General features: G+C 30.0%; 1 protein-coding gene across 1 annotated transcript; it reads right to left on the bottom strand.

Moving 5' to 3' along the window:
- Window positions 1-10,614: 10,614 nt before the first annotated feature.
- Window positions 10,615-12,300, bottom strand: LOC105194447. Its single transcript, XM_011159355.3, has 4 exons — window positions 12,025-12,300; window positions 11,721-11,829; window positions 11,144-11,272; window positions 10,615-10,910 (listed from the first exon to the last, which is right to left on the bottom strand). Exons 1-4 carry the CDS (start codon window positions 12,179-12,181, stop codon window positions 10,769-10,771), a joined length of 537 nt encoding a protein of 178 aa, XP_011157657.1. The 5' UTR covers window positions 12,182-12,300; the 3' UTR covers window positions 10,615-10,768.
- Window positions 12,301-13,354: the final 1,054 nt, after the last annotated feature.

Here is a 13,354-nt window from a genome sequence, read left to right as displayed (position 1 = left end):
TTTTTTTAATTAATTTTTTCAGATACAACATATTCAAGTTAAGTTAAAGCTTTATTTTAATGAATAGTATTGAAAGCAAAAGCAATGTTAGAAGGAATAAAATAGCGATAATGGAAACATTTTCACAAAGTTTTGCGGTTTGTGGAAACGTCTTTGCGAACGAAATCGCGCGTACGATCGATAGCTCTTCGATTCTATAACGCGGGAAGTCGCTCTGGGAGTGACGGGCCAACAATGAGCGTGCCAATGGCACGAGAGACACTCTGTCAGGCAACTGAGAGGATTTTAATAATTACGAGGGCTCGCTATCGTCCGGCGCGTACACCGGCGACGGCGCGATATTCGCGAACGAATGACCTGCGATCTGCGGTTGTGCGTATCAGTGCAATTCAACGAGATAACCAACCGAGAATTTGCGCGAGAAACTCGTGCTGTGAAGGGTTTACGCGAGAGCAATCTAGACCCCCTTGTGAATTCGGGCCAGCATTAGCCGCAAGATCTTAATCACGATGTTACGATGTCATCAAAATTCCTGTTTGTTTTCTTTATCTGCGTTCGCACGTGTCTCATGAAAATTAGATGTATTTGGTTTAATTAATGATAAATTGAATTCTCAAGTTTATAAACTTAAGTTACATATATACAGTGTTGCCTTAAAAGTTTGAAACTATATAAAAATTATAGAAACATAAAAGAGATTATAATAAGAAAAATAAATTTTATTTAAAGTATATTAAATTAACAAAAGCTTGTATAACTTTTTAATGTTATATTTTTTATATAAAATTTAATTTAAATTAATTAATCATGGATTAAATTTATCATGAAATAAAATGATATTTATGTATTATATATATTTTTGAATATGATACATGTTTTGGTTTGCTACAAATGAGTATTTTTGAACATTTCCTTAACTCTCTGTTTACTCGATGTGATTCTTTGAAAGGACACCAAACATCGAGGAAGTTCTTTTATTTGTGTACTTTGAATTAACGTTCATCACTGTTGGTGTATGATAATATTCAATTCTGGGTTAAGGATTAGTGATCTGATGCGCATATTTTAGATTTTAGATATACAGGAATATTCGTAGCCCTAAGATACACAGACAATTTCATGATCAATTATCCAGATAATAAATAGTCGTCAATAAATCATTAGCGGTTACGATCGGAACGTAATATGACCTTAGCAATAAATTATGTATTCATGATGATTTTCAAGATAAAATGCAAATAAATCATAATTTGTCCTACCTAAAGAATTTGATTAGAAATAGATTGAAAATAGAATTTATTATATTTCACTATAATAGAATTATTTTATTCTTCTTCTGATGGATAATTTTTTATATCCCACAAATATTATCGTCGGTTTATCGTTTCCATGTAGTAAAACTTTGAAATTGCGACGTTATTGCGTAGACAATGAATATTAGTTGGCGATAATAAAAGAAATCGTAGATCATCCTAGTCGCGGGAAGAGACCCAACGAGTTCAAGGAAAGTTCATCCAAGGAGAGATTCTATTATTTCTTTACGTCGCACGTAATCAGTCAAAAGTCATCGAAGCGTGCCAGCTTTGTCATTACACTGACAATGACGCACCTGATCATGTCTAATTCGCAAGCATGTCTGAGAACATTATCGGATGTGTGTAAGCGATGTCCTTGCGGATACTGGCATTTGTCGCTTTCGAACACATTAGGAATCGCTCCTAATGTTATCAAGTTGTCGCGCAGAGACCATAGTGCTTCGCATTTATATATACATAATTTTTAGATATACATTTTTTATACGATTTAACGAGAAGACGAGACTCCGTCAAATAGTAATGCATCTTTCAAACATTACCGCGATTCGACTATAATTCCGAGAAGGTATGTTGAGCTTGCGGAATGCGACACATTTTATGGTCTGGGAAACCCTCGCTAAGACCCGATATATCTTACACGGATTCACAGTGAAGAATCATCTCTTTACGTGCAGAGAGACGCTTATTTCAGATAAGTGGCCGCGTCCGAGTTTTCTGATGTACAGGGACAGTCATTGCCATTTCCTCCCATCGCTCATCGCAAAATCTCATATTTATAAGGAACTAAAATGAATTTAATTAAGTCGTGTCACTTCTTCGGTAGAATAATCTTTAATCGGGAAAATAAGCGCGAAATAAACGTCCATTATACAAAATAATTAAAATTAATTATTTTTCCAGTGTTCTTTGATTTAGACTTCGAAATGAAATGATGTGCACATACAGGCTACAATAATAACGATGGGTATTTATATATAAAAACTTTGGTTTTGGTTTTTTTGCAACAATATAATTTTGTGTGTTTATACTTATTAAAAATATTTATACTTATTGTGAAAAATATATTTTGTACTTATTATAACAATAGCCTTAAGACATTGACTCGTATATCTTTTTATAAGAATAGACTGGCTAAGTACGCTGTTCGATATCCGGTGACTATAACGATCGATCTGTACATAATATTTTTATTTGGAGCGAAAACTCTTAACGGTTAAAGGCGCAATTATATTGAATCTTGATTTAGAAACAAAAAATCCGATTGCTTCTCATTATTTTATTAATATCATTGCTCCAGTTCGCAAGCGTACGTTACTTCGCAACAATTAAGAGCGATTTACGGAAAATCTTTGTACGTTTATTTTTAACGCAACACGCAGATCGCAAACGATGCGTAAATAATTACTAACGAACATTTAATGAGTGTGACGCAAATGCAAATCTGGTTTGACTACTGGCATAATTTGCTCTGATCAATTAGTGTCAGTCAATTACAGATACACTTCTGTTTACCTATTTGTCTGTCTTGTCTGATTAGCATTATTTTATCGAACTCTAGGATTTTTATCTTGAATGTGCATAGTGACAGAATGGATTACAGTCACGCGATGGTATAACAGAGTGTGGTATATGTTCACAATGATCATGATACAACGATTCATGCGTGATATATGTGCTTGGCGGCCTTGCGAATCGCGGGTGAAACTGTAGACAACGAGAAATGCAAATCAATCTTTAATTATTATAATTATTTCGGATGCATGTAACCATGGGCGTTTGCGATAGAGCCGGTTTTTCTTGTGGAAATTACTAATATAGGGCTGAACGATCAGTTACATCTGATATTAATGTTGCGATTAATGTGTTAGATAAATACTTTTTACACTTAGAACTTAAAATTATATTTCACTTATATAATATTATAATAGAGAATTATTCTCACATATTTAATTTTAATTACAGTCAATTATAACCTGAGGAAGATCGCCAAACATAATCTTCCAGCGCATCCTCCTTTCTAACTCCGTTTATAGTTGTTATTTGTCTTCTCTTTGTTTCAAACCTATTCTCGCCATTCAAAAGCGTAATCAAATTATCTTTGCTATAATAGGAGGATCTATTAAAAGTCTGGGAAGATTAAAATTGGCTTAAGGATCAATGCTCGTGGTATTTACGTCTATGAAGACGAATATACCTGCGGTCTCTCTATATTTTGTGATGGCTATTTTTGCAATATTGCAATACTGCATCAGCGTAATTTTGCGACACATTGATTTTCGTGGAAAGTATGTCGACTGCATGGCATTATGTTCTAAAATCGGATCTAATAAACTTTTATGTTATATGAAAAAGTGAGATCTACTAAATGATGTCGATTACATAACATAATATTATGTAATAGAATTATGAAAATTATTTTCGATAATTTCTTATATTTATAACTTATCTCAATTTATACTTATTTCATTTATGCCAAGATAGATTAAGCTTGGATTTCGAACGTAAGAAATAGTATTATCGGTCGAAAAAAAAAAGATTGTCAGCAGTTGTATCGAGAAACAGATAATTTGTGCAGATGTATAATTGCATTCTTCGTGTATTATTGTTCCAATTCCGCAATTCACGTCAAGGTTTGCCATAAAAATGCGATTGCTTGAGAAAACGAGTGCGCTATGTAGTTTTGATGCCGAGTAAAATCAGGTAAAACGCCACGGTTTCCCTTCTCGATCCGGCGAGTTTTTTGCAACCGCTGGAATACATTTCATAGTCCAAGATCAAGCACGATATCAAAACCGTAGACACTGTGGTCTTTTCCGTTCTCTGTGTACGCGCGCGTTCATTGTTGCGCGACGTTCCATAAATATGTAACAGATGCGTCAGATAGTCATAATAAAAATTAATTTGCGGTTTAAAATTAATTTACGGACGTGATTCGATAGATGGCTATCAAATCAACTGTTCCGAAAATAGCATCAAACGGTTGTTACGTACGCACAACAAAACTTTCCCATTGTAAGATGATTTAAGAAAGAAATTTGTTTTTGTATAGTAAATGTTAAAAATATTCTATATTTGTACTTTTATTTGAAAATATTACATCAAGCACTTTAGAAATAGAAAACATGACAAATTTATTAAATATTATAGTTAATTAGACAGGGATTTTTTTATAATTTGTAGTTAAAAGATATTTGTCGTATTAAAAAAAATATATATATATTTCTTTCTCGCATTATCTGCAATTACTTGAAATAGATTAACTGCGTCTATTTTTCAAGTTTACCTCCTTATTTCTTTTTCTTACGATTGTTTAATGATCACAACTACTTTGTAACCTTCGATCGATAATGCATTGCATCGGATTGTTACTAGGATCGAATATAAGTATCGTTTAGAACATCAATGATCGATGCACATTGTTGCAGGGTCACTCATAAGAAATCACTAACATATCTTTAATCGACAACTCGATTCTCCTTTACGTGCCACGTGCTAGGTTTCAAGGTACTGTGTCGAGGGAAAGTCCGGAATCGATCGACATTATAAGAGGTTCTTTTAACACAACGATGTGACTTTAACCAGCAGTAAAAAAAATGGTTAATTTTATACTAGATTAATGAGAAAAAGAAAAGACATGGAATATTTCTACTTTAGCATATTTATCAGCTATTTTATAAAGATAAGACTTAATTTTATATCAGCTATTAAGCTTTTGCTTCCTCCGTAGAAGCTTCCAGTAGTACATGTAATACTAAATGCGACTGTTATTACAGTACAATTATGGTTGGTATGTCGTTCGGCGCTACGTCAATGGCTCGAGGTGACCGCCCAATTATCAATGCGGAGGAAAAGAAGGAAGGGGATTTCCCTTTAACGAGCGAAAGTCGTTCGACCGTAACTAAAATCGAAGTCTTAGAAATTCTCACTTAATCTTAATGACTATATGTGCTATAACGATTCCAAATATGTCTTTTTCTCTCTGTCTCTTGCATACTAGAAGCCTAATACAAGGGAATTCACAGGACTTATAGATCAAATTGATGCGTAATATAGATATTTTTATCACAAAGACACATGTATAGACAATGATTAATTATGAGTTGTTATGATTGCAGGTACGGTTGAAGTTAATTAGCTTAATAAATAATGTAACAGAGTAGATTCCCATCCGTTGTTGGTTGTCTGGCTAAATATAACACGATTACAATAACAAGTTATAATTATCGTTTGCAAGTTAAGTCAGCATAGTTACAAACGATAAATCGTATTTTGTACGTATATACTAACAAATGTCCTTTCAATGCCAACAGAAATGTGAATCTACGATAAAGTTACATTAACTTTGAGTTTATTTTCATTATTGACTTCTCTCCAGTTTTCAATAACCTATTTTCTCTCAGTTATAAAATTTTAACCCTTTAATACTAAATCGGGGACCAAATATTAATTTAGACTAAAGTTATAACACATTAAGCGGACATTAGCTTTTTCTGAAAAAATTTGTTTATTCTCTATGCGAGTCGACTACCGGTTACGCCGTCGAAGAGTCTGTCGTGAGTTTTTCCAACTTCCTTGACGTATTTGTAAGAGTTACATTTAGCTACAGATTGAATACTCGTTCAAGACAAGAGATAATTCAAGGTCTGCGAGGGGCCCGCCTGCACGGCCGCAGGCCACGCCGATTCACACCCACGATCAACGGACGTGAACGTGGACGTGGACGTCATCCGAGAAGGAAAAGGAAATACCGCGCGCGCCAACTAACGGGGGGTATACATATATGTGTGTGATAGATCACACACTAACGAACGGACATCCTTATCGCCGGGAATCGGTTCATTATGTAACGCGCCGATCGTTAATTACTCGCGAACCCGCAATATGCAAATCACGTGCAGCAACGACGAGCGCGTTGTGCATTCGCACTTTAAGCATAAGCCAATGCATACATAATTCATTAACAGATTCGATACTACGAACGATTTATTACAATCAGTCACTTGAATCGGCCGATAGATTATTTTTGATTTGCAAGACTGTCAGATGTTATTTTATATTTTGACGTACTTGAAAATGTGGGAAACTGCTTCGTGAAAAATTAAAAGAAAAATCGTAGAAAAGAGATAAAAAAAATAACAGCGGATGAAAAAGATTTTATTGTAGATACTAAGGTAGATAATTTGCACACTAATTAAAAAAATCGAAGAAACAACTTTGTTCTACTACCTCGTGCAACTTGCGAAACGTCTTTGCTGGACTCTCGACTCTCGATGACGATAACAACTCTCTATTCTCTTTATTCTGTGCCGATTAAGACACTAAATATAGTTTTTCTTAAATAATGTTTATTGATTATAACGCTAATCCTTATAAAAAAAATTGAATCAAAAATCTTCATTTTACTTAATTACTGCTTTATTAACCTTTAAGTAGATAGGTGGGGTGTACGTAGCACCCTAGGTACAGATTTCTTAAATACTTTTAAGGTGGCAACAGAGCTCATCGATTTATACCTTCCTATTATTAAAGTCTTAAAATTCATTTTTTTTATCTCACAAGGGTATAATTAATATATTTAACTTTAATATACTGTTAAACTATCTACCTACTTAAAGGTTAAGAATTATAGAAAAAATACTAACTTCAAAAAAACAATACTAACTTTATTTAATTGTCACAAAGACTCGAGCAAACGCGGCTGAATGAAACATAAAATAATACCGACTAACTTGATCATTAAACGGATTCGCGGTATTTCATGAGTAACGTCTTTAAGAAATGCATTACTTATCTCACATTATTTATTATTAGTCACTGTTTACTTCTTTTTAATTGTTGCTTATAATGTACGTATAATTGGATGCTAATCGGCGAATCTTAGAATTGATTAAAAAAAAGAAACAGATGCAAACAGATGTTTGTACATTTTATTGTGTTATTTTAATCTTATAATCTTTAAAGTTGTCTCGACGATCTTCGCAATTTAGGTACTCGATCAGAAAGTATGTATCACGTCATAATGCCATATTAACTTGCTCATTGTAGTCAACCCAGACCTACATTCGCGTTACGTCGCATAATGTCATAATGGATTTCACTAAGTTACGATTTTCCAGTCGAGCTAGCTGTTACGTGTCTCGTACAAATATCTTTACTTAATGTCGATTATCTGACTCGATCTGTAGATCGACGTCTCGACGATTTTCGCATTTGATCTCAGAGATCGCAAATAAATCGCGAATAAATCACGTGCCCGGCACCACTTCGAGACAATGATAGATGTTTGTAAGCGTAACTAGTGTCACATGTTGGCACCAACAATTTCCTCTAAGAGGAATAGCGTCTATTAGACACGCGTCACTAGATCGCAAAAGGAAAACTAGCATTACCGCGAAAAGAATGAGAGTTTTTTCTCAGATAGCCTCGAATCAACGAGAAATAATTCCTTTATATATACATTAGGAAGAATACTAATTTCATCACTTGAACGAATTTACGATTGCTTATGAATTCGAACAAAGGAAATTGCATGGAACAGGTAACCGCAATTACAAAGAGAAAATGCCGAAGGTTCTTTAATAATTGCTTTTGGAAAGTTTAAGCACAAAAGTGTGGATACAGTTTTCTATGTTGTCTTTAAATTTTTTATCTCTCACATGCATACATTTTTTTGATATATCAATGTAATTATTTAATCTGAAAATTATAACTAGTAAAAACGTTATAAAAATATAATATTGCTTCAAAGTATATAATTTACGTAGTAAATCAAGAATTAAAAAAAAAATGATGACTGCAGTAGTAATAAAAATCATAATCCTACGCTGTAATAACGCTTACTAATTACAATGCAATTAAGCATTATTACAGATTGCATAAAATAAAAAAAATCTAGCAAGTTTATTAAGAAGTATGTATTGTATCTATCATACTTGATTTTTCATTCTCTTGTTTTATATCTAACGTTAAAGAATTAACTATTTTTCGCGTTAAGAAACACCTGAATGCATTTCTTAATACTGGCTTTTTATTATTGCCACAATTTCACTACACATACTAACATATTTTGCATGAAATAATGTGTGCAAATTATTCATCACAATTTTATTAAATACACATCAAAAGTATCTAGATAAAAAATATGCTTTGTTTTTGTGTATAATTTTATCGGTGATGGATGATATAAATTATTATAATGATGTGTAATTTAGTAGATATTTGCTATGCATTTCGAGCTGTTCACGTTATTTCAATGTTGTTCACGTCGTGCCGCATTTAACGAGTTTCATGAATAAACTCGGTAATTAGTGATAGATTATCATTGTAGATCGATGGGATATTAATGTAGAATACGTGAATACAAATTATATCACAAATCTCGTTTATAATTGTCCACTTCTTTTTTTTTTTAATTTTTAGAGCTTATGTTGAAAATGTTAATACATGCAAATGAAAAATGTATTGTTTTTAATGATATAAAAATATTTTAGTGCATATGGTTCAGTTTTCAAATGTTATATCATATTTAATATCTCTCCGATCTGATATTAACCCTTTAATAAACCATAGCTCAGAAACTATTCTTTATTGAAGTTTATGATAAAATAATTTGTTTACTAGATTATGAGCTATATCATATGTAAAAACTAATACATTTTACTGAGATTTCATTTTTATATAATTGGGGGTTCTTTGTTTAATAATTAAAAATGGAACAGTACCTGTTTTTCATAAAAGAATCAGAAGTATATTAAATGACTTCATATTTAATGTCGATAATTTTATTGATCTATTGAAAATATTTATTTGGATATTATTATTTATTGAGTTTGTAGAATTATTAATACGAATAACTAGTGAACAATCCAAGCTATCGTGATTGCTAAATCCATATTCAAAAAATGAAGTACAATTATTTAAAATAATTGTCTCGCTTGAGTCATCATGCGTAAGGAATCTGTAATTTACTATATCGTTATTGTTTATTTAAAAATTTTATAAAGAAAAATATGTAAAATAGTTGTTTATCTCATTTAATTCTATCACAGTTAGTCATGTTAAATTATCACAGTGTTATATCATTTCTCACTGTAATTAATAAATAAAAATCTAGATAGATAGAGATGGAATTGATTATTCTCACGATATATATGTAAGAGAAATAATTATTAAAAATCAGTAACTTGAAATTAATTAAAAATTAACTCTGAATTACTAATATTAATTACTAATTAAAATTGATAACATGTTATCTGGCTTTTTTTATAATTAAATCACAACTTTATATCTTTTGATTGTACCTAGTGCAATCTTTTATTGCATGGCGATTTTATTGGATTTTTACAACAACAGCGAGTTTCAATTAGATAAACACATTTTAAGATTACTTACGGTCTATGTTTTTCTTTTTTTTTTGTAAATATGCAATATAATAAAACAATATATTAAAACAGCAAATGCTATTGTTGCACAACGAACTATTGTTTTACTGTAACTCCAATCTGCTATTTTACTACCACTATTTGTAAAAGCCAAGTTTGATTTTAGTGTAACATGATGATCACACGAATACTGGTTGAACGAAACGAGTAACAATAATAAACTGTATGAGTTAAGCTATATCAAGCTAAACATTTGAAGGTAAAACGATTTTGACTATGCTTAATATGATTCATACATAAACATTAGATCTTTCATCTTAACATTGTAAATGCAATGTAATACATTTATAAATAATTATGTACTGTTGCGCTGTGATTTATTCTGGAATAGAAATATATTTATAGAATAATATTTTATTATTTATTAATACACAAAATTGTGTGTCTCTGTGTATGTATGTGAAATACATGAAAGCATTATAATTTGTTATAAATTTAGACAAAATCCTATTGAAAAAAATGCAGATTAAAAACAAGACATGAATATTTAATATCATGTAATATGCAATCATTAAATTATAACAAATCATATAAAAAAGGGAATCACGAAAATATTTTGCGCTCAAATGTAATGCAAAAATTATGCGATATTAAACATGAAATACACGGAACAGTTAATATTATTAGTAATATTTTTTGTCGGATTTTCCCAATTAATTCCAGTTCTTTCAAACTATGATAATATTCTGTATTGAATTGTATAAGTATAAAAATTGAATATTTTAAACACATTTTATTTTTGTAAAATTATATATAAACAGTTTGAAGAAATATTATTTAGTCTAATTGTAAGGCAATTATATTTATATATTGATAAATGGTGAGAATAACTAATTTTTAAATACTTTTAAAAATTTTCTTTAAAACTTTTATTAGTTGTAACAAATTGACATTTTACAAAAGTAAATCAATCACACTGATTATAAAACTTTCAAGTTATATTTATAAAATTCGCACTACAAATTTAAGAATTTCTAATAGATTTTTTACATCACACAAACAATTAAAAAATTAAATACAACACATACATTCTGCAATGCGTTTGCGTAACTTTGCAAACGATTGTTCATTTCTTTTCGTCGATGGATTTTTATCCTGTACTTTTTCTGTACAAATTTTGCTTGGCAAATCATTGTACTTCGTTGAATCAGTGCTAAAAATAAAAATGTTACAAATAATTATATAAGTAAGAGTGTAATAATCTTAAAAAAAAAACATTGAAAAATGTACGTAAACATTATTTTTTTCCAAGTATATGAATCCCGTTATATTCAATAAAATTAATCGTGAAAAGTGGGGTATTTTAAATATTTCATTCGAAATATCCCATTTATTCGAAAAAATTACTAAAAATAAAGTATAAACCAATGACAATTTGTTACTTACGACTGTTGCAGCCTTGTTGATTCCGCTATTGCTTTGACTACTTTCTGAGAAATATCATCAGCGCATTTCTTAAATAAAGCTTCGGAAACAGTCAGAATCTTGTACGTGCTATCTAAATTTTCCTGTTGGCTATATTTAAATTATTCCGTAAATTTATTAGCAAAAATTGTTTAAAGATTTATTGTTTTAATATATTTTTGAAATATATACACTAGAAAAAATTTATTGAAAAATTAAAATGTTTAGTTCAACACGTTAAACTAAATATTGCGTTAATTCAATAACATTATATAGTTGCACAAAGAAGATATAATTCATTTATGTTAACCGTTTCTTTTTATTAAGAATTAACTAAATCAACTTAATATTTAATTGAATTGAACTAAATATTTTATTTTTTTAATCAATTTTTTTTTAGTGTACAAATTCTTATATTCACATAGAAGGAAAATCAATAAATTTTGCAAAATAATCTCATACTTTTTAAAAAAATGTTATAAATTTGGTACATAATATCTAACTTTATATAATACAAACGTTTTAGAATTATTTGTATTGCAATAACAATATTTGTTACCTCTTTGAGCTCTCGTTCATTTCCTGATTTGATTGAGAATTTTCGGATACAATTTGTATCTTAATTATCATTTTTGATACGGTAATATCCTCGATAATATCCGTTTTATCTACATTTATATGTAAATGAAAAAATTATCTATTAATTATTTTTGCCTTTTAATGAAATATAAATTATGTAACTTTATATAATAAATGAAATAAATCTCATTAATTAATTACTTGTAGAAAATTTCTTACGGGAAATAAAGACTAGTAGTTAAGATAACATAAATATTACAAAATATAAAGAGATTGCGTGATACCTTTTTTTTCTTCGTTTTTATCTCCGTTCCCAATTGTATTTGTCTCTTCTTCAGTACTTTTTTTCTTTCGACGTACTGTACAACATTGTGTTAATGAAGTACTGTACAATCTATGAAGTACTGTATTAATGAAAACCCATACGGCTCCCAAAACCATTTTTCTTTATTAAACTTTAAACTTGAAATAAACTTAAATATAGTTTTATCTAAATCGCGTGACACTTTTTCAAGACGTCTCTGTAAGAAGCGTCAGTAACATTCAATTCGTCATCGACGACTGTCTAAATCAAACAGACTCGAATACACTTGAGCTTAACCTTGTTTGTAGATATAAATTGTTTACTGAAACAATTTGTATTTGTAAATAGAATGAAAAGTATATATTATTGTGATGTTTTCTATTTCTTTGCTAATGCTTATAAATATAAAATGTAATAAAATAAAATTTTTGTTAATATTTATTAGTATTATTACATATTATTATATTTTAATTCTAACTTTTTATCTGATAATAGTAGAATGTAAAAGTACGAACACTTGAAGAAGGAAAGAAGAAACGCAGTCTTTATTTTGTTTATTGCAATAATATAAAAGCATTGATGCATATAATAATTTTACGCCTACGCATTTTATGAATATAAAGTTTTATGAATATAAAGAGGCGTTTCTATTTTTTATTTTTTGTCAAGAACGAGATGGAAACTGTCGAGACTGCGGAAACAATCAAAGATATTGATATGCATTAAATCAGCATCACACACACACACACAAAATATTCTATTAAGCATATCTTTATTCTAGTTAGCGTGAGAAAAAAGATACAACGTACATAAATGAATATTTAATGATGTATAATAGCGATATTAGAGCAGAAAACAAGTCATGCAAAAAGCTTGGTTACGCAATAACGTCACAATGTACGAACTATAATATAAAAGATAAATAGCTTACATGTACAATAAAAAAGATACTTTTTGTTGAGTTTTTGAATGCAAAATTTTGAATGCCAAATAAATTTAATTATTTTAAGAGTTTCTTATAAAGATTCATATTTAGAAAACATTTTTTATGCAAAAATAAACGTCCAATTTACAGTTGTACGTAACATCCACCAACCGATAATCAGTCAACCATATCGTATGATTTTTCTTGTAAAGCTTGCAACAAAAAGTGCCATTGCGCAATATCCGAAGGACATGAGATCTATATCTGTGATCTATTTCGGTATTGACATTTATATTGTTGGCAAACGAAAATGGAGCAGGCGACTTTCAATAAAATTTTCATATAAATTAATTTGCTATTACACTTAAGTAGTTTAATTCTTGAT

This window comes from Solenopsis invicta, chromosome 9, assembly GCF_016802725.1.
Source record: "Solenopsis invicta isolate M01_SB chromosome 9, UNIL_Sinv_3.0, whole genome shotgun sequence".
NCBI lineage: Eukaryota > Metazoa > Arthropoda > Insecta > Hymenoptera > Formicidae > Solenopsis > Solenopsis invicta.
This window is presented reverse-complemented; position numbering and strand designations above follow the sequence as displayed.